Raw genomic sequence first — 26604 nt, forward strand, 5'->3', positions numbered from 1 at the left:
GGATGGAAGCAAACGTGTTAGTAATTATGAGGCCATATCTTTAAGAGGCAAGGGCTTGCCCTCTAATTCCCACTTCCCAAGGTGAATGGTCACAGCAAACCACATTGCTGTGGTTTTGTCTGTGTGGGAAAGGGCAACGTACCAAGAGCACATTAGGAATTCCCGTCATGGCTCAGTGGTTAACCAACTTGACTAGTAACCATGAGGTGTGGCTCATGGGACAGCCACTTATCTCCTGAACTGCCTACTAGCTCAAAACCGTCACATAAACAAACCTTCATCTTACTGAAGTTGTTATTTGGTCTCCACTAAAGCAGCCAAACCAGTGCCATAACTAAAAGACCTGCTATGCCCAGTATGCTGCTGCTGAATAGAGAACTGGAAGTTCTGATTCAGACTCTAAGGAAAAAAACAAGATTATCAATATTGGCAAGTGAGAAAACTCATTTGTACGTCATTATTTTCAGATGTTTATGAACATCTATGTTAAAAAGCCAAGAAAAACAGTTATTTAAAAATAAGTTTAAGGTTGCTAACTAAAAAATAAGCTTATAAAATTTCAAGAATTTTTCCACAAGAACAATAGCTGATTAGATAGTGTACTTAAAAGGAAAAGATATTATTCATAGTAGTAATGCAGGCCATAAAGTACTTAGTTTTGTTTTTATGGTTTGTTTTGTTTTGTTTTTAGGGCTGCACCTGTGGCACATGGAGGTTCCCAGGCAAGGGGTCGAATCCAAGCTGTAGCTGCCAGCCTACACCACAACCACAGCAACACAGGATCTGAGCCTCGTCTGTGACCTACACCACAGCTCACGGCAACACCAGATCCTTAACCCACTGAGCAACACTAGGGATCGAACCTGCGTCCTCATGGATGTTAGATTCATTCCCGCTAAGCCATGACGGGAACTTCATTTTCTGTTTTTTGCTTTTTTAAAAGTACTTAGTAATTAATAATTCCTGTCAATAAAAGGTAACAAATGACAGGCTCAGAAGATACTTGTAATTTGTAAAACCATCAAAGGATATACACATAGAATATATCAAAAACTGCTAAAATGTAAAGAAAACTGAAGAATAATGGATAGTTCATAGAAGAGCAAACCCAAAAGGGTAACAAATATGTAAAAAGATGTTCAAACTCATCAATAATCTTGGTTTTTTTTTTTTTTTTTTTCCCTTCATTTAGGGCCACACCCATGGCATATGGAAGTTCCCCGGCTAGGGGTTGAATCCGAGCTCTGCCTGCCAGCCTACACCAGAGCCACAGCAACGTGGGATTGGAGCCCTATCTGTGACCTACACCACAGCTCACAGCAACACCAGATCCTTAACCCACTGAGCAAGGCCAGGGATTGAACCTGCATCCTCATGGATACTAGTCGGATTCATTTCCACTGAGCCACAATGGAAGTTCCTGGGATATTTTTAAAGAGCTATCACTTTACATCTTGAAGACTGGATAAAATTAGAAAAATGGATAATGCCAAGTGGTGGTAGTGATGTAGGGATATAAAAACCCTTACATATTCTAAGAATAAATATCCATTCTGGAGAGCAATCTTAAACATCAAGTTAAAGAAGTCTGAGGCGTTCTTGTCTTGGCACAGCAGAAACAAATCCACCTGGGAACCATGAGGTTGTGGGTTCGATGCCTGGCCTCAGTGGGTTAAAGATCTGGCGTTGCCGTGAGCTTTGGTGTAGGTCGCAGACACGCAATCTCATGGTTCCTAGTCGGATTCATCAACCACCGAGCCAGGACTCCCAGGAACTCCAGTCTATTCAAGTTTTTGATGTCAGTTTGGAATTTTTATATTTCTCTGTAATTTTTTCAGTTTCATCCCTATTTTTCCTCTTCTGTTTTATTACTTTTTAAAATCATTTTGCCCTAAATTGTTTTTTTAAAAAAGAATTCATGTTGAACCTTTTAAATTTTTACTCACTTATGTATATCTGTATATACTCATAGATTCCTATTCAGTAGGTTATAGTTCAATTTATTTTGATGCCCCAATTGTCCTGGGTTTGATTTTTTTTGTTTTTCTTTTTAGGGCCACACCCGAAGCATATTGAGGTTCCCAGGCTAGGGGTCGAATTGGAGCTGTAGCCTCCAGCCTACACCACAGCCACAGCAATGCTGGATCTTTAACCCACTTCATCTTCATGGATGCTAGGTTCATTAACCACTGAGCCACAATGGGAATTCCTATCCCAGGTTTGATTAATGCAAGCCTCTCTGGCTCGCTTTTATGTTCTGACGTGTCCCCATCATTTTTTCAGTATTACTCAAAATCAGACATTCTGGTATTATTTTATACTCTCCCTGCCCCAGTCTTAGCCTTTGCCATGGAGCCTTAAAGCCTGAGCATTTGTCTTTTTCTTTTTTTTTTATACCATTTCTTGGGCAGCTCCCTCGGCATATGGAGGTTCCCAGGCTAGGGGTCGAATCAGAGCCATGGCCACTGGCCTACGCCAGAGCCACAGCAACGCCAGATCCGAACCGCATCTGTGACTTACACCACAGCTCACGGCAACACCGGATCCTTAACCCACTGAGCAAGGCCAGGGATCAAACCTGCAACCTCATGGATCGTAGTCAGATTCATTAACCACTGAGCCACGACGGGAACTCCAAGCCTGAGTATTTGGTATGCTTGTTTCTACTAAGACAAAACTGTTCCTATGCCCTATCAGTGGATAGAATCCATCAATCCAAGGAGTTCTTGTTGTGGCTTCGAACCTGACTAGTATCCATGAGGATGCAAGTTTGATCCCTGGCCTCACTCAGTGGGTAAAGGCTCCGGGTTGCCCTGAGCTGTGGTGTAGATTGCAGACACAGCTCAGATTTGGTGTTGCTGTGGCTGTGGCGTAGGCCAGCAGCTATAGCTCCAAGTTGACCCCTAGCCTGGGAACCTCCATATGCCACGGGTGTGGCCCTAAAAAGACAAATAAATAAATAACCCATAAGCAAATATAAACACATATTTATTATATAACTGTATTCGACTCTGTTGTCTGTTTTAACCGGTGAGTTCACATTCCAGTTCTTCCAGTTTGAATTCAGTAACTTGGGGTTTTTAGCCTCTTCCCTTCCATGTTCATAAATAAAAAGTGGAAAATCTATCTCCTATTATCCTCAATATATGTGCTTAATTCCTCATCAGGTAACATGTTTGCACAGCGTAATCAATCTCCTTACTGTTTCAGCCACCCACTGTCTCACTCGCCCTACGGTTGGGCTGCCTCCCTGTGGCCCCCTTCACCAGCCAGCTTCCATGGGCTTCAGGCCCACCAATACTCCTTGTGTGTGCATTTTCTTCTTCCAACACTGGCTCCATGCAAGGAGGGCAAGTGAAGATGGAAAAGAAGGGGTGAGTCTCCCTTTGGTTAAGCGTAAGATGCTTACATTATTTTAACTACTGTTCTTACAACTTATTTCTGCCATTGTTTCACAGTTTCTACTTACTGTAACTTGTGTTCCCCCTTGCTACTCACTGGAACCTTTTCATCGACCTATTTAAAAGTAATACATTTTCTCAGGCTAAGGGCTGAATTGGAGCCACAGCCATAGCCACATGGTATCTGAGCCGAGTCCTCGATCTACAGCACAGCTCTTGGCAACTGAGTGAGGCCAGGGATCGAGCCCACATCCTCATGTGTATTAGTCGGATTCACTTCCTCTGTACCACAAAAGGAACTCCTGAAAAAAATTCTGAAGCCTTGTATCACTGAGAATATTTTTATAACACTTTCCTGTTTAAATGAGTTTGTCTTGAGATAAACTGAGTTCAAAGTTCTTTTCTTTCAGCATTTTGAAAACATGATTCCTTCGTCTTTTTTCACTTAAGGATACTGTTAAGAAACGTGATGTGAATCCGATCCTGTTCCTTTTGTAATTGATCTGCTGCTTTCTGGGAGCTTTTAGAATTTTTGATTTTCTTAGGTGGTCTCAAATCTCTTGTTACTGTTTTTGGGTTGTATGTTTTCCTTACTCATCTTTGAGTCCCTTTAGCTTCCTTTAATTGTGGCCAGTCTATTCGCATTATTTCTTCAAATATTTCCTCTTTTTTCTCTTTTTAGGACTTCCATTCGTTCAGATGTTAGCATTTCTACTCTACCGTTGGACTGCTGTGTGTGTGTGTGTGTGTGTGTGTGTGTGTGTGTGTGTGTGTGTCCATCTCTTCTGACTCCTCCCTGCTTTTTGGTAAAGACTCTTGAAGTGATGCTCCAGCTAACTGATTTTGACCTGTATCTGCTCCTCTATACTATTCATTATATTTTTCATACTTAATATTTTCACTTGGTTCTTATTCTTCATATTGCTAGTATTTACTTCCCTGTATATTTATTTTGCTTTCTTTTTAATTGTTCGTTGAGAGAGTGTATGTGTGAGACTCATGTGTTTTGTCTCTGTGTAACAGAATCAGAATGAGAAGAGTGTCATAAAACCTAAGATGCCTCCAGCTTCATGAATTTGTAAGTAGGCTGAGGGCCGTATAGAGTGTAAGAGGCACACAAGTCACTATAGCTCCACGTTTCAGAGGGAGAGCAATTCTTGGCTGCAATGCCCTGAAGGGCATTACCTGGGGAAAAATTTAAGTTGCTGTAATGAGATGGTACTTTATCTGTTTTTTTTTGTTTGTTTGTTTTTTGTTGTTTTTTGTTTTTTTTGATCTTTTTAGGGCTGAACCTGCTGCATGTGGAGGTTCCCAGGCTAGGGATCGAATCAGAACTGCAGCCACCAGCCTATGCCACAGCCACAGCAACACCAGATCCGAGCCGCATCTGCGAGCTATACAGCACAGCTCAAGGCCACACTGGGTTCGCTCACGCACTGAGTGAGGACAGGGATCAAATCTGCATCCTCATGGGTGCTAGTGAGATTCATTTCCACTGGGCCATGATGGGAACTCCCTATTTTATCTGCTTTAATGATTTAATTTATTTAGCCAAATAATAAATGCCAAGGAAAATCCTATGGCTCAGATGTTCCCATGATTCAGTTCCCCATTTTGGGCTCTACGGTTCAGACCAAGAACCCCAGTCTGACTCCAGGTGTGTAATGACATTGTTTTTCTTGAGGACATTGGACCTCTTCAGAGATTCAGGGTGTGTGTAGTTACCTGCAGTTTACAAAAATAACGATTTTTATCCATGTAGTCTTATTTCCAATTGAATACTAAAATGCTATAGGCATTAGCAGCACAAATTTGAATTAAGCACTTTTTGCACTGGATTTGTCCTGGCTCTTCCTTTAAGCATTTTTTTTTTTTTTTTAAACCACAGAAATGGGTGTTTGAAAATCTGTTCAGTTTTCTGGGCTACTAGATATAGTAACAGCTGAGATACCGCCTGTCAACAGTCAGGTGGGAAGTTCCCCCACACAGAGATCTAGGAGTTTCAGCTTGTTGCTGCTTCTTCCTCTCCAGGCCCTCAACGCCCAGACCACACACTGCAGGTAAACATACACCTGACGCCGGATCCCCAAGCAGGGTGCCCTATCCTAAGGGAGGATCCGAATGAATGCTCTTCAGAGAAAGAAGAGAGAGCATGTGACCTAGAACTGTACGGCCCCTCCTGCGGCCCACATGGCTGTCACACAATCTTAACGCAAGCCATTACTTTAAAGAAAAATGCACTGGCTAACACAATGAAGCTTATTTCTCTTGTCACAGCCCACTGACCATTCTGGTAGAGCAGCTCTTCTACATGGTGGTTTAGGGACCAGGCTCCCTTCCCCTTGTGTGTGTCTCTACCATGGCCTTAGAGTCTCCTGAGTGGTCACTGCATCTGGCCAGCAGATGGAAAGAGGGACAGGGGCGGGTAGCGGGGGGGCGTGGTGTCAACACAGAAGTTTCTAAAGGGTCAGGGCCAAAGACGGAACTCCGTTCTTCTGCCCATACTGTGCAGAAGGCTTGAGATGTAATCTCTGTGTGTTCCAGAAAAGGACTTGATTTGTCAGGGCCCCTAAAGGTCACCCTGGCTGTTGAGACACTGTAGCCCCAGCCTGTCCACTGGGTTGGGGGCTTCGTGTGTGTATCAATTTTGTGTTCACAAAAGGGGTGAAGAAAGGACAGAAAACCCTCCTCCCTCAAAGCCACAAGCAGCAGCTGGCCGGCAGGAGCCAGGGCAGTGACTCCTTTAGCAGCCAGGCAGCCCCTGAGGCAGAATCCTAGCAACACTGACCACACATTCTGATGCGAGGCCCAAGACTTCTCTGCCAGAGGCCATCATGTCACAGGGACGCACAGACGGCTGGAGCCGTGGTAAGGTAAGCAATGGAGCACAAAGCAGCATACCCAGCAGGCATGTGTACAATTAAATACCATGTTTAATCATCTCACAACAGACAGTAGTGCAGTAGTATAAACGGTAAGTTTCTTTTTAAAAAGCCACTCTCCCAAAGCTCCCATTCCTCAACACCCAGATACCATGGCTGAGGAACCAGTGACAGGCCCAGATGGATTCAGTAAGTCTCTGTTCCAAGGAGCTGGAAGTCTTTCCAGGTCAGGTTTGCCTGGTGAGTAGCCAAGAGCCCTAGGAGGAGCTGATGCACACTCACGCTAACACACACCCACACACACACACATGCAAGGGACACAGAGACAGACTGAGAGGAAACCACCGTGGGACACTCACACACATGCGCCCTCATGCCATAACATTTCCATTCTGTTTGTGACTGTCTCCTCTGGGCACAGGGCATGGTGGCCTGAGCCCTGAAGCAACCAGGATGGCCAGGAGGAAGGGGGGTGGCAGTCTGTCCAGCCTGGCTGCTCTAACACATCAGCTCAGCAGCCAGAGGGGCCCCTCTCCATTCCTGAAAGAGCCAGCCCTCCCCGAATCCTGGGCCAGGCTGTTACGGGACTACCAGTCCAGTCTCAGTGGTGAGGAGAGGGTGACACTACCTCTGGGCCTAGCGAGAGGCACACTCCATCCCGAGAAGAGAACAAAGACCATGCCCGCAAGCAGGCTTTTGGAGCCAGACGGCTGTGGTGCTTCGTTCTGTACCCAGGTGTGGAGGACACAGCCAGGCCTCACTGTGCAGTCGCCCTGGGAGCAGCAACCCTGCCAACAGGGAGCTGGAGAGGAGGCCAGGAGCTGGCACCATCTGCCCTCGGAGCAGGGGAGAGGCTGGAAAAAAGGTGGCCCTGAGGTGAGGACGTTGGGGGGGACCTACCAGACAGGTTAAAGAGGAAAACTCTTCGTTCACAGCTTCATTCCGGGGTGCCTGGAGAATGTCTCTAGATTCAAGTACCAGCAGCTCTGGTTGAGGTGTTAGGGTGGAGTGACCAGCAGCTGCCCTCAGACTTGGGAGGTATGAGAAGCAGACTGGCACTGCTGACCCTAACCTGAGGAGACAGACCCGGAGACTACAAGATCTCCTCCCGTGGGCTCCTGGCCTTGAGCGGGGTCTGCCCGTTGGGCACGGAGCCATTCTGACCATGCAGGAGTTTGCCCTTCTCTCGGTCTGGCCACGTGAAGATGGCATCATCACTGTCCAGCTCGGACTCCGAGTGCATCAGGCTGCTGCTCAGCATTGGGCCCTTCTGTTTGATGCCTGCAAGGGAGTTGAACCCAGTGTCAGGAGCACAAACCTTCTCTGCCTCGAGCCACACCCGGCGCCCTCCTCCCAGCCTGAAGCAGAGCAGAGGGACAGTCATGTCCTCTTCCTGCCCTCTCCTGCGAAGGAGGCTTCCGGAGTCCTCCCCGTCCTGGCTACATGGGACAGTCCCATCAGAGAAGCCACAGACTGTGGACTAGAGACCAAGAGAGCAGGGTTCCAATGCGGATTCTTTATCTCCAGTACCTACTGGCTTTGGTTAGTGCCACCCAATGACATTCTCTTTCCTCTCTCTCAAATGTGGATTGTTTTATCATTTTCCTTTTTGCACAGGGTGGAGTTCTGTGGGAGGCAGGAAAGCATAAGAAGAACTCAGGCTCTGGAGAATGACCTAACAGAAATCCATACACATGTCCACCAAAGGACACGGACAAGAATGTTCACAGCAGCACTCCCTGTGATAGCTAGAAATGGAAAGAACTCAACCGTCTGCCAACAGTATACTGGACAAATATATATATATATGTATTCATACAACAGGAATTAAACAGCAATGAGAATGGCTGAACTCTTGCTCTACCCAACAACACAGATAAATGTCGTAAATGTAATACTGAATGAAAGGAGCCAAACACAATGATCCCATTTATATAAACTACTCCAAGAAGTAAGAAGTAAAACTGGGGTGAAGGAGTGACTGGAAGGAAGCCCCATGGGGCACTACTGGAGGCTGATTACATGAGCACATTCACATGTCAACCCCATCAAGCTGTGCTTATGATTTTCTATACATATTAGACTGAACCACAGAAAACTGGTATGTCCACAGATTGAGAAATGTCAAACACCAGTAAATTTTTCTTAGGGCCATATCTGCAGCATATGGAAGTTCCCAGGCTAGGGGTCAAATGGAAGCTACAGCAGCCGGCCTATACCACAGCTCACAGCAACACGGGATCCTTAACCCACTGAGCAAGGCCATGGATCGAACCCTAAACCTCATGGTTCCTAGTCGGATTTGTTACTGCTGAGCCACAATGGGAACCCCTTAAATACCAAAAATTTTATATGGTTCAACCTAATATGCTTCAATAGAAAGTTTTGGAAAAGCAACAGAACAGCAAAACCAAACCAAACCAAACCCAAAACCACAGCTGCTAAATGTGAACCACATCTGCTGAGGGCGGGCATCCCCACACTGCCTGGCGGCCTTCAGTCACTCCTAGTCACTCTTTATTCCAGCTGATCCTGGCTCCCAGCAAACAGTGTCCATCTCGGGTCACTTCCATACCCAGCATGCCCCACTAAATTTACTCTTCTTCAAGCTGTAATTCTTCAGTTTCTTGCGACCCATTCTCATCCACCAGTGTCTCCGCTCTGGGTGGCACCAACTAATCCACACAGAGCTCAGAACAAGGGGAAGAGCTTCTGGCCTGGTCAGACTCACACTAGATCCAAGGGGACATGCACTGCCTTCTCAGCCAGACACTGCCCACAAAAAAAGGGCTGATGCTCCTCCCCTCGTCTCATCAGCATCACCTCGGTGCAGCCGGCCACCTCCCTCCTTCCTCGCCTTTCTCACAAGTCCTCGGCGCTGCATCCAGGCTCTTCCTCCCAGCCCTCAGCAGCATCATCCAGCTTTTCCCTCCCTCCCACCTCGGGAGCATATCGGAACCCCTTTCTCCACTCCTTCCTCCCTCCTCAGGAACATCACCTCGACCTTCTGCACCTCTGCCTGCAAATTTGTTCTTGAACCCCATGCACCCCACGTACCACTGCTCAACTTCTAAAAGGACTTTTAAGTGTTGATGGCCTCCATTTCCTCACCACCTGCTTACTCCCTAAGAAAACTGCACTGTCACTTCTGCTGTCATTCACCATCTACTCCAGCACTTTAGGTGACTACAAACTCCTCCAGTGTCATCACCGCTGCTGTCACTGTCATCAGTTCCTTATCATCTTCTCCTATGCCAGTGTCTGCTGGCCGCTCTCTGATGACACCCCTGCTCCCTCACCTCAGCGCCTCTTCCTTTATCCCTCAGCACTCTTCCCAGAAGGGATCAGACCCATTTTTGTGGTGCTGACCTTCCCCAGCACAGAGAAGATTCCTATGTCACTACCTCCAGTCCTGTTCCATTGAGTTCTATTTAATTCATCTCCTCTTACCCAGACTGCACCGTATGTCCTAATTCTGTCAACAGTGCTACTAGTCTCTCAGGTCAGGAGTCAGCCTTGACCTTGGATGGTGGCAAAAATCACTTTGCTGGCCGCCACCTGTAATCTCTTCAATGGATTAAAATGTAGTTACTAGACTATTTTTCAAAGTCAGCACTTTATTTTTTTAATTAATTTATTTTTTTACGGCCACATCTGCAGCATATGGAAGTTCCCAGACCAGACCAGGGGCTGAACAGGAACTACAGCTGCAGGCGAAAACCACAGCCACAGCAGCACCAGATCCAAGCCGAATCTGTGACCTATATGGCACCTGACGGCAACACCAGATTCTTAAGTCACTCAGCGAGGCTAACCAGGGATCAAACCCACATCCTCACAGAGACATCAGACCCTTAACCTGCTGAGCCACTTAAGTCCAGCCAACACTTTCAAGACGTCACTCCTCATCACCACGATAATGAATACTGAACTCCTTCGGCTGATGATATTGCAAACTCCCCATCCTTGTCAATCTTCCAGCCTCACTTCCCCAACCCCATTCGTAACTGTCCTAAACTAAATGATCTTCGCCAGCGTTTCCTCTCCAGTCCTTTGCATCTCAGGAAATAAAGCCACCTGATCCACAGGTGCTTGAGGCGGAAGGCTGGGGACCATCCTTTCCTCTCCCTTTTCTCTCACACTCCTTGGACCACATATCATGAACCTCAGCAAGTCCTCCCTCAGAATGTATCAGGAATCTAGCTGCCTCTCCTACCTCACCATCTCTCCACCATGAGGACACTCTAATCCAATCTCTCACTCACTCTGGCCTCTCCAGTTCCTTCAGTAGCAGCCACAGTTGTCTTTTTGAAATGTAAATCTAATCACACTGTTCACCTCCTTAAGAAAACTACCCACAGCTCCCCAATTCTTAGAAGAAACTCATGGCAAGGTTCTTGCTTGCCTGCCCAACCTTGTGCCACTCGCCCAAGCTCTGCCTCAAATGCTCTCTGCTGCTCCCAGCAGCCAGCCCTTCACCAGCTTTGCTCCTCTGCCTGGTATGCTATTTCCCAGAGTATATGCCTAACTCCTCTCAGCCCGAGTCTCAGCTTAAGTGTTATTCCACTACCACATTTTGCGTATTTGTGAATTTGTTTGTTGAAGGTCCGCCTGATACAAGCTTTCCAAGAGCAAGGTCTGTCTGGCTTACCAGTGTCTGGCACAGGGCCTGATACACAGCGGTCTTGATCCATATGCACAGATGAAGAAGATACAATCCTTGCCCTCACTGACTACTAAGGGGACAAACAGTAACACAGCTGATAATAACAGTGAGAGAATCACCAAAACAGACATGTGGGAGAGAGATGAGCATGACTTCAACTGGCAAGTTATGGGAAGGATGATAAAATGCTTTCTCCAGAGAAATATGAACGAACATAATTTGTTTATAAAGAAAAAAGATCAGCAAAGAAGAGGATCTCAGAAAGCACAATGGTGTAAGGTCACCAAGGCCATGTCTACCTCACCAAACCTAAGTCACCGAAGGATTTCAAGGGGTGGAGAAACTTTGCCAGAGCAACGTAAACATGACCTTGGCTGCCACGTACAGGATGCTATGCCCATTTCCCCCTCTGGACCCTCGTTTTCACCCTTCATCCTCAGTATCCTGTGTGGGACGCTCTGGCTGCACTTCTGTGGTTCGCCAGCCTCCCGCCTCCTGGTACCGCCCCACAGTGTTCCCTAACCAAGCTGCCCGGGGAAAGACAGAGCCAGCTGCCATGAGCATTTCTCTTCTTACATGTCTTTTCTCCCTCACTAGAGTGGAAGTCTGAGGGCAGAGCCTGTGTTTTAGAACTCTCTATGGTCCCCTTACAGCCTCTCCTAGTACAAAGCGGTAAGTATGAGAAATGTTTAATAAATACTCTGTATAAAGATTAGTTCTACTTGCAGGGTGTTTAGGAATAGCTCCACAGAGAGTCCAGCTCCCATAAGCAGACAGGACCTGTCCTGCAGCATCCACGATGAATGGGAACCTCACCAATGACCAAGCTGAGGTAAGGAAGGGGGCCCCTCCTAACCCCATCACTGAAAGCCATCTTACTGCTCATGCAGTTGGAAATTCTTTTGACAGATGAGCCCAGTACAGCAGGAGCCAGCAGGAAATCTGCCCTCTACCTGTTCTAAGACAGTGATAGAACCTGACAGATACTGGAGAGAGGAAGCTAGGAGAGGAAGGCTGGCTAGAAAGGAGGCCCCCTGACAGACACTGGCTGCCTCACCTTGCTGTCTGCCCAGAAAGGACACACTGGTCAAGTGTAAGGGACCACGGTCTCTGAGCCTGACTCAGGGGCAGCGTGAGAAGATGAACTGCAGGCAGGAGCTCTGAGAGGAATGAGCAGGAAAAGCAAAGCAAGAGGCCTAGCCCCTCAGCACAGTGAAAGGAATGCTGGGAAGTGAGCTTGTCCAGTAGGCAGCTTGTCCAGCACAGGGCAAAGCTGGCCCTCAGGCCTTATCAGGGAGGGAACAAGAGGCTTTTCCAGCACAAGGAGCTGTTAGCAACACATTTAAGAGGGGACTGGTGATGACGGTGGCTCTTCAGGGAGAGAGCACCAATCTAGACACCCATGCTCCCAGTTCCCAGGGCCACTACCTGCTCGGGAGGTTGGCTTCAATTCTAGGCTTTCCTGATCCGTGGCATCCAGGATCTTGTACTTGCTTTTTCTCTTGGGTTTTCCTTTTTGCCTGAAAAACACAATCCCCGCCCCTGCTTAGGAAAGAGGGTCTGTATGAGGTTCAGGGAGCCCACCACAGCATGGTGGCCAGACTGCATGTACAGCCCTGGCTCAGGGGACGCTACTCAATGGAAAGGCTGTTTCTCCTTTCTCCTCAGCTGGGGAGGGAGGTAACTGATTTGTTCTTCAAATATTCCTTACCAATTTGGAAAAAAGCAAGGAAAACATGGTTATATTATCATGGACTTACCACCCCACAGTGGCAAATAAAGGACAGACTGGTTAAAAGCATAAATGAAAAGGAGTTCCCACTGTGGCTCAGTGGAAATAAATCTGACTAGTAACCATGAGGACGCAGGTTCCTCCCTGGCCTCGCTCAGTGGGTTGAGGATCCGGTGTCGTGGTGAGCTGCAGTATAGATTGCAGACGCGGCTCGGATCCCGGGTTGCTGTTGCTGTGGCTGTGGTATAGGCTGACAGCTGTAGCTCTGATTCAACCCCTAGCCAGGGAACCTTCATGTGCCACAGGGGCGGCCCTAAAAAGGAGAGGGGGGGAAAAAAAAGAATATATATATATATATATATATATATATAAAACAAAACTCCTACGCTTGAAGGGTGTGGGATGGAGGAAAGCATTAAGTCAACAATATTGTTAGCGGTAGCTGTCTTAGCTTGGTGGTAATTTTTAAAATTTCTTTTAATTTTCTAAGTTTTTATTGCGAGGTTATGCTACAGGTTAAACTCCAGCTATGCCACCTACTAACTGTGTGTCCACAGACAGGTGATGCCATTTTCCTGAGCCTACATTTCCTTAGCTATGAGAAAAGGTTGCTATGCATATTAAAAAAGCTATTACCTATAAAATATATAAAATGTTATCCTGGTGCTTGGCACACAGTAAACACAGAAATGACACCTATTATTAATAATGAAAACATAATATATGTTACCATTAAATATTATAACACTAGATAGGAAGACTAAATGAAAAAACCTGCAAGGCTTATTAAATCATGACTAACCTAAGTCTACCATTATGTGAAAACACATATGCACGGGAATCCCAAACGGAAGGAAGGCAGACAAACTAAGCCACGTGCTAACGTGGTGCGGCTGAGGTGTGAAGTATTAAAGGCCATACGCCCTGGAGATGTGAGCCTGGTCCAACCCCAGATCCTGCCACTCCCACTCCTGCCACGTTTTCCAGCTTGCAAATCACTGCAGTGATAGCCACTCAACTGAAGGAGTGTGCGTCTACCCTCAGGAGTGTCAGAGGGCCAGGAGAGCTCTTCTGTGCGTGCCGTAGGTGGACCAAGCCACTCCAACAGTGATGGGAAGGGGGAAAGCCCAGGACTCAGCACCCATCACGTGGGGGGCACACTCAGCACTTTTGATGAGTGAACATATGATCAGAAGCCCGAATGACTTTCCACCGCAAGTTCACCTTACCTCTTACAACAACAGATCACAGTCCAGGACAGAATTCCCAAGGCAACAACGATGACAAAGGAAGCGATGATGACATATAACACACTCCACTCTGCCAAGAAAATCAGAATGGTAAGGGCAGCGAAGACGGGCTGGAAGGGAGGTCTGGGCTGTCCACCCTGGGCAGGAGGTGGCTTCACTCTGTAGACAAAAAGGCCCCCAGGGCTCCCCAGGGAAGGTGAGATCTTGGAGTAGAAGGCAACTGAAACTTTAAACCTTACAAATAGCCCCAGCTTTCTAGCTGTTGCTCTGAGACCGTGGAGCAGTGGGGCAGGCTATAAGGAGCTTTAACAGAGGGAAGGCAGGGAATAGAAACCTGGGGGCTTGCATGGGGCTGGGTACACAGGCACTCCAAAGCGACAGGAGGCCTTCCAGCTGGTCTGATTTAGGCTGCAATTTGCAGTTGGTCTGATTTAAGTGTGTTTCTTCTTAAACAACTGCTTCAGAGCTTTCCTCTAACCTTGAGCAAGTGTGGAGGAAGGAAGTAAAAGTCCTCTGCAAACAGAAAATACACCAAGTTCTCACTTGCTCATCTGCCTTGGAAACACCAACACCCACCCACTCAACTCAGAGCCACGCTCCGTGCCAAACCAGCTGGCACAGTGCCAAGCAGAAAACTCACCACAGTTGCTATCTCCATCCCTCAGCTGCACCTTGATGAAATTCTCCATCCAGAAAGGGTCACAGATACAGCGTTTGGTGAATGAATCACAGTGGCCATGGTCAGAACAGTTCAACTGGCAGGCTGGAAGCAGAAGGAAAGGAGAAAAAGTCAACAGAAGTCAGAGCCGGGGAACAACCAGCTTCCAGTGCCCATGAAGTGTGAAGGGACCCCCTGCTCGATGGCCTGTGATGACATGTCCTGGAGACCTGCCCCAAGAGCTTTCACAGCTGGGAACAGTACCCATTATTATCACGGTGGGATAAAACAGGAACAATCAGAAAGGCTCCACACTGGTTTTACTTGTTTCTCCATATCAGCAGTTTCTAATCTTCCATGTCTGGTAGACGCCCTCCTCTGAATAATTTAATTGCCAAAAAAAAATACACAGTATCACAGAAGAAAACAGTTATATTGAACATGTTTTTAAAGTACTTAGGAATATAAAATTTTAATAATATATGTGTCTATATTAAAATATTAAGATCTAGAAGTGGGCCTAACAACTGTCATAATTTTGAAGTAGTGATGAGTAAAAATGCTATTTCGTCATGTAGTAGGATACAAAATTATCTGAGATTTCTATTGCCTTAAAGTCGCACGTTGTGTTAATACTACTGTAGTTTGTTGCCTACATTCATGACTGAAGGAAACAATGAATATAGAGGTTCATGAAAACAAAGACGTAATTTTTTTCCAATTCAAACTCACGGTTCCTCTGAATGCTAACCCAGAGGCCCAGGTTTAGAACCTCTGCAATGAGTCAAGATTCCTTCATGATAAGGGTAGCGAAGTTAAGTGATTATCTTCTTGTTCTTGGAGAACAGGAAATGAAGCCCAAGGACAGCAGGGACGAACAGGTGAGCTGGGGCAGTGGCTAAGTTCTCATTCCCAACTTCCCAGAATTACTCACTGACAGTATTGATTTCCAGGGCTCTGAATATCAGAAAGTCTGCCTTTTGCTTCTGCAGCTCACTCTTGAGCATCGCTGCCACCTCATGGCCTTTGAAGATCTGGTGAGGAGGCTCGTTTTGAACAAAAAATACCATCTTGGTGCTGCAGAGACATGCAACAGTATGAATGAGCTGAAGCTGTCAACACAAAAGCAGTAGCTACCATTTGCTAATAAGTACCTTCTGTTTGTGCCAGACACCGTGCTAAGCATTATACACTTTCTCTCACAGTAAGCTGGTGAGAAAGGGGTTATCAGCATCACCCCCATTTTACAGAGGACAATACTGGGGCTCAGAGGGGTTAAGAAACTTGCCCAAGGTCACACAGTTAATTATGGCAGAGCCAGATCCCAACCCTGATATGTCCAACTCCAGAGACTATGCCTTTGGAAAAGCCCTAAGCTGCCCCAGCTAACAAGAAGACCTATTTCAAGAGTTCCCATTATGGCAAAGGGGAAATGAAACTGACTAGGAACCATGGGGTTGCAGGTTCAATCCCTGGCCTTGCGCAGTGGATAAGGATCCGGCATTGCCGTGAGCTGTGGTATAGGTCGAAGACGTGGCTCGGATCTGGCGTTGCTGTGGCTATGGCGTAGGTTGGCAGCTGTAGGGTAGACCCCTAGCCTGGGAACCTCCATATGCCGTGGGTGTGGCCCAAAAGAAAAAGAAGGCCTATTCCAAATCGGTAACTGAGATCATAAAAATGGAGATTTGCCTACGAGTACATCCCTGTTGTCAGCTGTTTTTAAGATTTTTATTTTTTTATCATAGTTGATTTACAATGTTCTGTCAATTTCTGCTGTACAGCAAAGTGACCCAATTTTTTTATATATATAAACATATATAAACATTATACACACACACACACACACACACACACACACACATACACACACACACACATATTCCTTTTTTCATTATCCTACATCATGTTCTATCACAATGTCAGCCTTTTAACAGCTAAGGGTGTGGTGCTATTGGGTTTGTGCCTGGGTTATTTGTAAGCAAAACCACAGTGCTTTGAGAAATGTAAACTGTTGGATAGCATCAAAGCATTATCCATAGGTCGAAACATAACCAAAGTGATCACTATTATGACAGCAACGAGAAAGACCCTATACAATGGTACAACTGGTGCAAGATTATGTTGTTTCATGCCCAGAATCTGTTTGCTTTCTGACTGTCAACTTCCACCCAAGGTAGACCATGTGTGAACTCACTCCTGGGTGGCACAAATTCTGTTCTCTATGCCTTGGCCTCCATTTGCAGCAGCCTGCTTCGTGACTCCAGGTTGGTGTCACAAAAAGAATTTTCCCAATCAGTGGGTCACACTGGGTTTATAGCTGTGCCACATACACTGCTCCCCATAGCACACTGGGTGGCTGCAGGGGACTTGGGTATCCCAGAGGCCCTGGACCAGTTGCTTCCAATAAAATTATCCCAAATGATATAAACAGCATTATTTTCTATGGGTAGATTGACATAAAAGTTTGGGAAGCCCTGTCATAAAGACTTTTAAAAGTTTACTGCACAGTGAGACTAACAGTGCAATTACAAATTCCAGGATCAAAAACCAAACTTTTTCCATAAAAGATTTGTGGTCCATTTCTCATTATTTTCTCCTAGCCATAACTAATCCATGCTTACTGTTTCAATTTCTATATACAAAAGACACTCAAATCTTTATCTCCTCTCCCCATGTCCCTCCAGAGTGACCAAATCTGTATCTGCAAATGCTTGGTAGAATATCTACCCCAGATATTCCACACATGCCAACATGTTTCAAAATAAACTAGAATAACCACTAACTCATTATATGGTAGGGACTATACAAACATCATCTTATGTAAGCTTCAACAAAATCTTATAAAATGGGTGCTAGCATTTTTACAAATGAAGAATGGGTTCAGAGAAGTACAATAACCTGTGCTCTGTCTTGGTGTCAGTGCTCCCACTAACAGAACAGGGCTCAGAAGCAAGGTCTGCCTGGTGTGAGGCCCATGCTCCTTCCCACTGTAATACACTATCTCCTCCGAGCATATCCTCCTCCCAAATTCCTCAACTAAGCCGGAAACCCAGAGTCACTGCTGCTTCTCTCTTCTTCATGATCCAGAGATAGTCATAGCAAGTCTGAAAACAAACCCCTCTTACAATGCTCTTACCTGCACTCTCGCTAATGTCTTTCCATTGCTTTGTCCCAGCCAATTCCCACCAGCTTGGATGGATCCCAGCAGCCATCTTCCCTAGTCCTGCTCCTAGGCTGCTAAGCAGAGCTTAAAAAGCAAGTCCCAGTCATCGTGCTGTCTCTGATCCACTGAACCCCGACTGCATGTTAGATTCACCTGGGGAGGGTTTGTTTTGTTTTTTGGTTTTGTTTTGTTTTTTTGCTTTTTAGGGCTGCACCCATGGCATATGGAGGTTCCCTGGCAAGGGGTCAAATCGGAGCTACAGCTGGTGGCCTATGCCACGGCCATAGCAACACCAGATCCGAGCCACGTCTGCGACCTACACCACAGCTCACAGCGACACCACATCCTTAACACCCTGAGTGAGGCCAGGGATCAAACCCAAAACCTTATGGTTCCTAGTCAGATTCATTTCTGCTGCGCCACCATGGGAACTCCACCTGGGGAGTTTTTATTTTTATTTTACTTTATTTTATTTTTGCTTTTTAGGGCCGTACCCACCGCATATGGAAGTTCCCAAGCTAGGGGTCAAATCAGAGCTACAGCTGCTGGCCCATGCCACAACCACAACAATGCCAGATCCAAGCTGAGTCTGTGACCTACACCACAACTCACGGCAACACCAGATTCCTAGGCCACTGAGCGTGGGCAGGGATCAAACCCGCATCCTCATGGATCTCAGTCAAATCTGTTAACAGCTGAGCCGCCAAGGGAACTCCCAACCTGGGGAGTTTTTAAAACCTCACTCCAGACCAACTGAATCAAAATCTGTCGAAGTGAGGCTTGGGTAATGGCAAGTTCATAAAAGCTCCAGGCGATTCTATTATGCAGCTAGAGCTGGGAATCACTGCTCTCACCTCATGTCTCTAACTCTAGCTGAGACTCCAACATTGCTCAAAGCCAGCATTCTTTCCTGGAGCTGCTGTTCCCAACCTTTACCATCTTCCTCAGCCTGCCCACCTCACTCTCACCTTAAAGCCGATGGCCTTGCCTCCACTTTCAGAAAAAAACAACAACAAAAAAACCAGGACATGGGTACCAACACTCACAAATTTCATCTTCTCCACCTATAGATTCACTCATAATAGCATATCTTCCCTCACTTCCTACGTCCAGAGAATGCGGTGCTCCTGCTCTTCCAAAGCCAGTGCCCCAGACCTCCCTCCATTTATAACCCGCCTCCCCAGTCTCCACCGTCTGCTTTTCCTCTGCACCTTACCCTCAGTCTATAAAAATGTCCCAGTATTTCTCATCTTCAAAAGGTGTTCTTTGAACTTATCTCCTTTATTGTTTTCAGCACCAACCTCTTCAAAGAGGTGTTATACCTCTTTCTGGATCCTCAAACCATGAAAAAAATCTGCTCCTACTATCTAAGTAATATGCTTTCATTTTTGTTCTGATGATCTACCACTCACAAACCCAAAAGCCTGTTTTTTCTTTTTGGCTGTGCCTGTGGCATGTGGAAGTTCCTGGGCCAGGATCAAACCCACGCCACAGCAGCAACCCAAGCCACGGCAGTGACAATGCCGATTCCTTAACCCACAAGGCCACCAGGGAACTCCCCAAAAGCCTGTTTTGTGTCTTCACCCCACCTGTCTCTAGCACCTGAATCCTTTGGCAGCCCCCCTACTGCCAGCTTGTCCCTTAACTTTCAGCAGACCACTCCTACCTTGTTCTTCTCCCACCTCTCTGACTGCTGTTTCTTAGTTTCCTTTGCTGGCCTTTCTTCCTTTGCCTCCTCCTTAAAATACGGATGTTCTCCAGAGCTCTGTCCTCAACCCTCTTGACACTCTCCCCGTGTGACTTATCCATCCTCACGGCTGTAACTCCTGCCTGTATGTAGTTACTCCCCATCTCTGGCTTTTGCTTCCTGCTCACATTCCGGCCTATACTCGCTACTACCTGATTGCCCCATGTAACCATAAGACACCTCAAATCCAACAGTGAAAACCGAACTCATTATCTTTTCTTTGAAACTAGTTTCTTCTCTATCCCTAATCTCAGTTAATGGCATCCACCATCTATCCAGGCAGCCAAACAAAAATCCTCACTTTTTTTTTTCCTTTTTTTTAGGGCCACACCCATAGCATATGGAGGTTCCAAGGCTAGGGGTTGAACTGGAGCTGTAGCTGCCAGCCTACACCACAGCTCACGGCAATGCTGGATCCTTAACCCACTGAATGAGGTCAGGGATTGAACCTGCATCCTCATGGATGCTAGTCAGATTCATTTACCGCTAAACCACAACGGGAACTCCAAAAATTCTCATATTTGAGGTTTCACTTACCTTCATTCCCAAAGGGTCACCACATCCTACTGTTCTACCTCTTAATTTCTTTCAATTTCCTCTTCTCTCCGACATTTCTACTGCCACTACCTCATTTAGGTATAATCACCTTTTTACTAGTCCAAAAGCTTCCTGATTGGTCTCCCAGCCTTTGGCCTCTCCCTATTTTAGTCTCCACACTACAGATCTCTCTTTAAAAACAAACAAAAAAATCTAACAGCCTTGCTACAAAAAATAAATAAATAAATAAAAACTTCACATATAGAAAAGAAACTTGAGGAGTTCCCACTGTGGCACAGTGGAAACAAATCCAACTAGTATCCATGAGGATGCAGGTTCAATCCCTGGCCTCGCTCAGTGGATTCTGGCGTTGCAGAGAGCCGTGGTGCAGGTCACAGACGTGGCTCAGATCTGGCTTTGCTGTGGTTGTGGCGTAGGCTGGCAGCTGTAGCTCCAATTCAACCCCTAGCCTGGGAAATTCTTTATGCCACAGGTGTGGTCCTAAAAACAAAAGCAAAAACAAAAAAGCTTGAGTCCTCCCACCCAAACCATTAAACCTAAACTGCCTGGCTTGCTTATAAGCATTCTCAGGGCCAGCCTTATCCTCTACCATATCCTAGGGCCCGATAAGTACTCTGAACTCACTTCTTCCAGAGGAAACCCTATGCTTTCACACCACAGGAACACTGTTCATGCTGTTCCCCTATTCTGAATTTGCTTAGTCCTTCTATGCTTGATCAGTGCAAGTTTTACTTTTGGAAAATCTTTGAACTACCTCAACCCCAAGCTTCCTGGAAGAATTAACTGCCCTTGCCTCTGTGGCTCCACAACAGTGTTACCCAAAAAACTGGGTTTTCTTCATGGTTGGTGTTGAACCAAAAGACACAACTGAGCCAAACATGGGGAGAAGGAAGGATTTATCACTTGTGGAAGTAAAGAGAACATCAGGGATACTTCCCAAAGCAGTGTCTCCAGAATGGCAGTACTGGGGAGGTTTTAAACGAAGGGCATATGAATATTCATGAAATGGTTTGAGCAGAGGGGAATTCAGCATAGAATTGGGCCAAAGGTCCAGAGTCCCAGCTTCAGCTGATCAAAGTCACAGGAGTCAGAAAAGGTGAACATCAATATTTCTTACGTTCCAGTTGATCTGGGGTTGAGTACTTCAAGCTCATCTTTACCAGTGAAACAAAACAGGTAATCTTTACAAATGATTTATTATTTTTGCTATTGTAACTTCTCTTGCCTGACAAAGAGTCATTTGTTCCTGCATTCTTTTGTTCCCTTAAGATCATGAATTTCTGAGACCTGTCCAAGGTCAAGCAGTGTGGTCAGGTTTAGACCACAAAATGGCTTAGGCCAAAAAAAAGGCTTCTCTTAAGAATGTCAAGAAGGCTATACCTGGTTCTCCTTCTCCAGGAACTTTCCATCCTATCTGCTTATAAGAGCAGTGACTGTGTCAAATTCACCCTATACTGGAGTTCTCCTAGGTTAAGGATCTGGTCATTGCTCTGGCAGGAGTTCAATCCCTGGTCCAGGAACTTCTACATCCCATGGATGTGGGGAAAAAAAAATCCACCCTGTACTGATGTTTTATGTTCACTTGATTATCTCCCCTACTAGACTATGGTCTTCAAACATCATAGACCTCTCCTGACCTTGTACCCTGCTACAATGTCTAGTACAGAGCATGTGACCTACACTAGAAAAGTTCACTAAAGAAATGGACACCATGAGCGGTTCCCAGTTAGAGAGCCCACCCGTCTCTATCTACCCACACTATTTCTCAGCTCAGTCAAGAAACCCAGGGGACCCCTAGTCTGTCCTTTTCTCCCCCCATTCATTGCCCAGCTACCTCTGCTCCGTGTACGGCTGAATCTTTTGCACAATGATGTCGGAATCCAGCACCCCCAGGAGGACCCCAATCTGGCGGATGAACATCCCCTTCAGCCTCTCAGTGAGCTGACTGACGTTGACATCCAAGATGATCTCCACCAGGTTGTTTTTCCTGGGATCTGGAAAGCATGTGGATCAGTCATGGCTTTAGAAGTAAGAGAGTTAACGCAGACCTGCCACTGTATCCGCTTTGGCCCGGGAGAGAAAGCAGTGAGAGCATTCAGAAATGCAACTGACCTCCTTCAACTAGAAAGGTACAACAGTGAATTCCCCATTGCTTTGGCCTGGTCCTCAGCAGTCTAGTCCTGGCCTCTAATTCTCAACCACACATGTTCTGGGGACCAGGCTAAAGCAATGAGGTTTAGTGAAGGGAGTGGGGAGGACAGAAATGTTTCAAGGTTTCCTTTAAAAGCCTCTGCCCAGTTGGCTTTGCTGAATTCTCCAGGCCAAGTGGCAGGTAGGTATCTAGCAATCTCTCCTGAACTAATCTGACTTTCAGTGACCCTCCATACTTTGTCTACAACAATGGGAGGGAAGGTTTCTATCTCAATGATCTTATCAATAATGGGAATGCATCTGCCCTACAGGTTTGAAAACCATAAACGCAAAGGAAAACCAGGTAGCCAAGAAACAAGGATTTCCTTAAGACAACATCACAGCTGCGTGATGTTTTTACAACTCTGGAACCTTGAGACTATTGTGCTTTACTTCTGATTATGTCCTAACTGTTCTACACTTACAGGTTTAAAATGACTATTCGGAATACCTTATTCACATACTTGGATGCACCATTTGTCTGTTCTGATGTGTAGTTTACATAATTAGTCCACTAGCTGTGATCTGATTTTAAACACAAGAAGAGACTTTACAGTGTCTTGGCCGTTGTCCTTCACAGAGGTAGGACAAGGACTGGAAGACCTGCCAAGATCCTTTTCCATCTAAGACATCAGTACGTGAGCTTGGCCTAGATAAAGAGTAGGTTTAAAGTTAATACCTTCTCATCAGATGCTCAGGAATTTATAAAGCTCTATATTTTACTAATTCCCTTCCTAAAAAAATTAGCAAATTAACCTTGAAACAAAACAAAAACATGGTTCTATTTAAGAAAGAAATTTTATTTCTGCAAATCTGAAAAATGTAAAGGACACCAGTTACTTTCTTTACCTTCTCTGGGTTGTCAGATAAAGCCTGAGGCTCAACTTATAAAAATAAATTGTTTTCTGCATCTGGGTGCTGATGAGACATCATGACTCAAGTTATTCCTGTGCTCAGATTCCCAAAGCACCCTGGGCCCTCTCTCATCAGTCACAGTTGGAGGAGAAAGTGCTGAAGTAGAGGCACAAAGGCCTGGCTCTGACACAACTGCTGTGTGAAGCTGAGCAAGCCCTGCCCTCTCTGAGTTTGTTTCTCCATCTGAGCTGAGTAGGGGGAGGTCCAGACTCCTGCTCAGGTAGGAGAGGTCTTGTTGGAACAGACAGTCTAATGAGTTCTCAGCTCGAGGGTTCTAGATTTTTTTGAAAGCTGGATATGCCATCTAACTCTCCTGTTAGGGGAAGGGTCTCAAGATCAAGGCCCTGCTGGGTTGACCCAGCAATGCCACTCTGTCAGCTCACTTAATGAACTCACCAGGTTTCACCTCCACAGTGGTCCGGTCTGTGTCACTCTCACCCTTCGCATCAGTCACTTTCAGGTGAAATGTGTAGGTCCCCTCAACCAGGTTGGAAAGAAAGAGGATAGGGTGATGGTCAGAGTGATTTAACACGTCCTGTGGGATTGAACAGCATGGTTATGTTGCAGAAAACAACACTCCTTTCGTGGAGACAGCTGCTGCTCCTGTCACAACCAAGATCCCCCTGGGCTGGCCATGGGCAGCTCCTGCTCTGTGATAGACTACGGCCCACAGCCACTAGGAACAGGGAAGAGAATCACCTTCTATCCCACACTAACTTGAGGCGTGACCCTAGGAAAGTCATTTAACCTCCCTGGATTTCAGAGAGTAATCTAGGTTTGACACAAGAAAGTCATTTAACCTCCCTGGATTTCAGAGAGTAATCTAGGTTTGACACAAGAGACCATTTGGTTAAAACTGATACTGGAATGTTTGGCTCCGCCTTCTCCCCACATCTTATCATCTGGACCTTGTAGCTCTCCACCTCCTGGCACACTTACCCCTGCTGCTGGGCTCCCCTCATCTCGAGTCCAGAGGTAGCTGACTATTCCCTTGTCATCTGAGGACTTGGAACCATCCAGCTCTGCTGTGTCCGTGGGCAAGGTAATCACCACAATCCCAGTTATCTTGGCTATCGGTGGTTTGTTCATTTCTAACCAAAGAAAAAACATCGAAAAAAATATAACATTCAGAAAAAGAAGGAATGTTTCTTCACAGTGCTTTACAAGAAAACTAAACATCAAAAGCATCTTAAGTGGAAAACTATCCATGACAGCAACAATGTAGACTGACTGATTGATTTACATATTTTTTTTTTTGCTTTTTAGGGCTGCATCTTTGGTATATGGAGGTTCCCAGGCTAGGGGTCAAATCAGAGCTATAGCTGCCGGCCTACGCCACAGCCACAGCCACAGCAACTCAGGATCTGAGTTGCATCTGCAACCAACACCACAGCTCATGGCAACGCCAGATCCTTAACCCACTGAACAAGCCAGGGATCTGAACCTATGTCCTCACGGATGCTAGTCAGATTTGTTAAGCACTGAGCCATGATGGGAACTCCAACAATGTAGATTTAAAGCCACCAGTGCTTGTAGGTCCTGAGACTCCAGTCCCGCCCAAAGAAATGTTCTCCTGACACTGTAAAATAGAGGGGACAACTATAGCTTCTTCCTGTATTCTCATAGCAGCTTCCCCAAAAGGAATTCATTTCTCTGCTTTGGGCGTATATGATGATTGGAAACAAAGGCCTAAAATGGATTAAAGCCCTGAAGTTCATGTTTCATCAACTGATACCACAAATCGTCTTCAAAATATGGCTTAAAATTTTATTCTCTGAACATCTTTTTTGATTCATTCCTTATTACTTTAATAGAGAAAAAGGAGAGAGACACTTTTCTTATCCTGGGCTCCACCTGCAGCTTTGTTTACTCAGTCTGTGCTCTCTATTCACTGAGTTCAATATTGTTACATCTGGAGGTCATGTGCATATCTGATAGTTTTTCTGACTATCAGTGTATTGCCTTCTTCTAAGACCATCACTGATCACCATGCCTGCAAATCAGAGCAAAGCCAATCCACTTTGGTTCAAGTTGCCTCAGCATGCAGGCTCCTAGGATGAGCACAGGAAGCTACAGTGCAGGGAAGTCATTTTAAGGTCTGACAGAAGGTGTCACTGTAGCTAGCAGGAGAGTCACAGAAGCCCAGTATTAGCAGCAGATGCAAAATAAAAACGCAAAGGGAAAAAAACCTTAATTCTTGCCCTATTCAACTGAGAAGGAAAGAAGGGAGGGAGGGAAAATGAGAAGTTAAAATTCACCTTACGGTCATTCAATCAAAGGTTGCTTTAGAAAAGCAAATTAACAGCTGCCCTTACTCCTAACTTTCTTCCTCTACCCCTTGTCTCTGATCAATTTCTGTAGCCAAACAAGAGATGATGGATTCTTCAGTTATACCACCCAGAGGCTGCTGCACCAACCCAAGGCAGCAAGGTACCTTCTTTGACAATGACATTCACAGAGCTCTGGCTTTGCAGGTTCCTCTCATCTCTGACAGTCAAGGTAAACACGTAGGTTCCCACCTGCAGCCCAGCCACAGTGGCGACACTGCTGTTAGCATTCTCAAGCTGTACCCCGTCAGGTCCCCTGGACAAAGAGAGAAACCAGAGGGTGGAGTTGTACCTGTCTACTGCTTCTCGTCTCTGACTCAGGAGGAGCAGACAATTATTGCCTCAGCTAAGACATGAACTATTGTTTCTCACACCTTGAGAGGGCATGTTTAAAAATATTCCATTCGGACAGAGTGTCATTTGGTCCCAAAATACAGACTACCTGCTGATCAGAAAATTCCATTCACCAGCTTTCAAACTGAGCTTTATAAGAGCTTCAAGAACATTCAAACTCTTTGCTGTTCTAGTTTGTAAAAGGAAGAAAGTGCCCTGAGCAGGTCTCTGATCAAAAGAATGATTTGAGAGTGACGTTTCTGAAAAGCATTTCTGGCTCAGGAGTTGGTTCAGCTCTTGCCAGCAAAGAAGCAAAATGCCTTTCTTAATCATATGCCAAACTCCCTCCTGCTGAAAAGTCAGGGAAAGGAAATGGGCCAAGGCTTCAGGGGAATTCTCAGGACAAAACCATCCTCTTCTTAGCAGCCCTATAAGCAAAACTCCCTCCAGCTCCTGGACAGGGGCCACAGAATACTCAGGACACTCCGTATCTTTCTTTTTCCCCTGTGGCCTCACACAGCAGCTTGCAGCAGGGCAGTGATCTCTGTGCCAACATCCAGGCACAACACTACACATATCAGAGAGCCCTTCTGTTCAAGGATCAAAATGCCTCAGAGCCTTCCTTAACACTGCAGAATGAGCTGAGAGACCTGGAGACTCCCAGGTTTTGCTGCTTTGTTTTGCAACGTAAACGTTTAGTCCTGACCCCAGCAGCCCTCTTGAAACAGATTTTCCTCCAAGAAGCTATGCTAAGCATTTCTGCTGTAAACACCAATAAAATT

General features: G+C 45.9%; 1 protein-coding gene across 6 annotated transcripts in view; it reads right to left on the reverse strand.

Annotated features, from left to right (window-relative positions):
* Positions 1-6316: 6316 nt before the first annotated feature.
* KIAA0319L (KIAA0319 like) overlaps positions 6317-26604 on the reverse strand; it is a 116419-nt gene continuing 96131 nt past the window's right edge. For 2 of the 6 annotated variants that reach the window (XR_014807455.1, XR_014807454.1), the window contains exons 13-21: positions 25597-25745; positions 23947-24253; positions 23559-23892; positions 21892-22051; positions 15524-15666; positions 14572-14694; positions 13911-14001; positions 12378-12469; positions 6317-7564 (exon numbers count right to left, since the gene is read on the reverse strand). Coding sequence is in view for 2 of the 6 variants with exons in the window: in XM_021095912.2 (XP_020951571.1) it covers positions 7377-7564; positions 12378-12469; positions 13911-14001; positions 14572-14694; positions 15524-15666; positions 21892-22051; positions 23559-23697; positions 24102-24253; positions 25597-25745 (1237 nt within the window). In the remaining 4 variants the exon portion in view is untranslated. The remainder of the gene's footprint in view (positions 7565-12377; positions 12470-13910; positions 14002-14571; positions 14695-15523; positions 15667-21891; positions 22052-23558; positions 23893-23946; positions 24254-25596; positions 25746-26604) is intronic. The other 4 variants (XM_021095912.2, XM_021095911.2, XR_014807453.1 and 1 more) reach the window with 2 other exon arrangements.

Source organism: Sus scrofa, chromosome 6, assembly GCF_054392235.1.
Source record: "Sus scrofa isolate SSC_HxYL_T2T_F1_AM1 chromosome 6, Sscrofa_HxYL_maternal_Yorkshire_Landrace_v2.0, whole genome shotgun sequence".
Classification (NCBI taxonomy): domain Eukaryota; kingdom Metazoa; phylum Chordata; class Mammalia; order Artiodactyla; family Suidae; genus Sus; species Sus scrofa.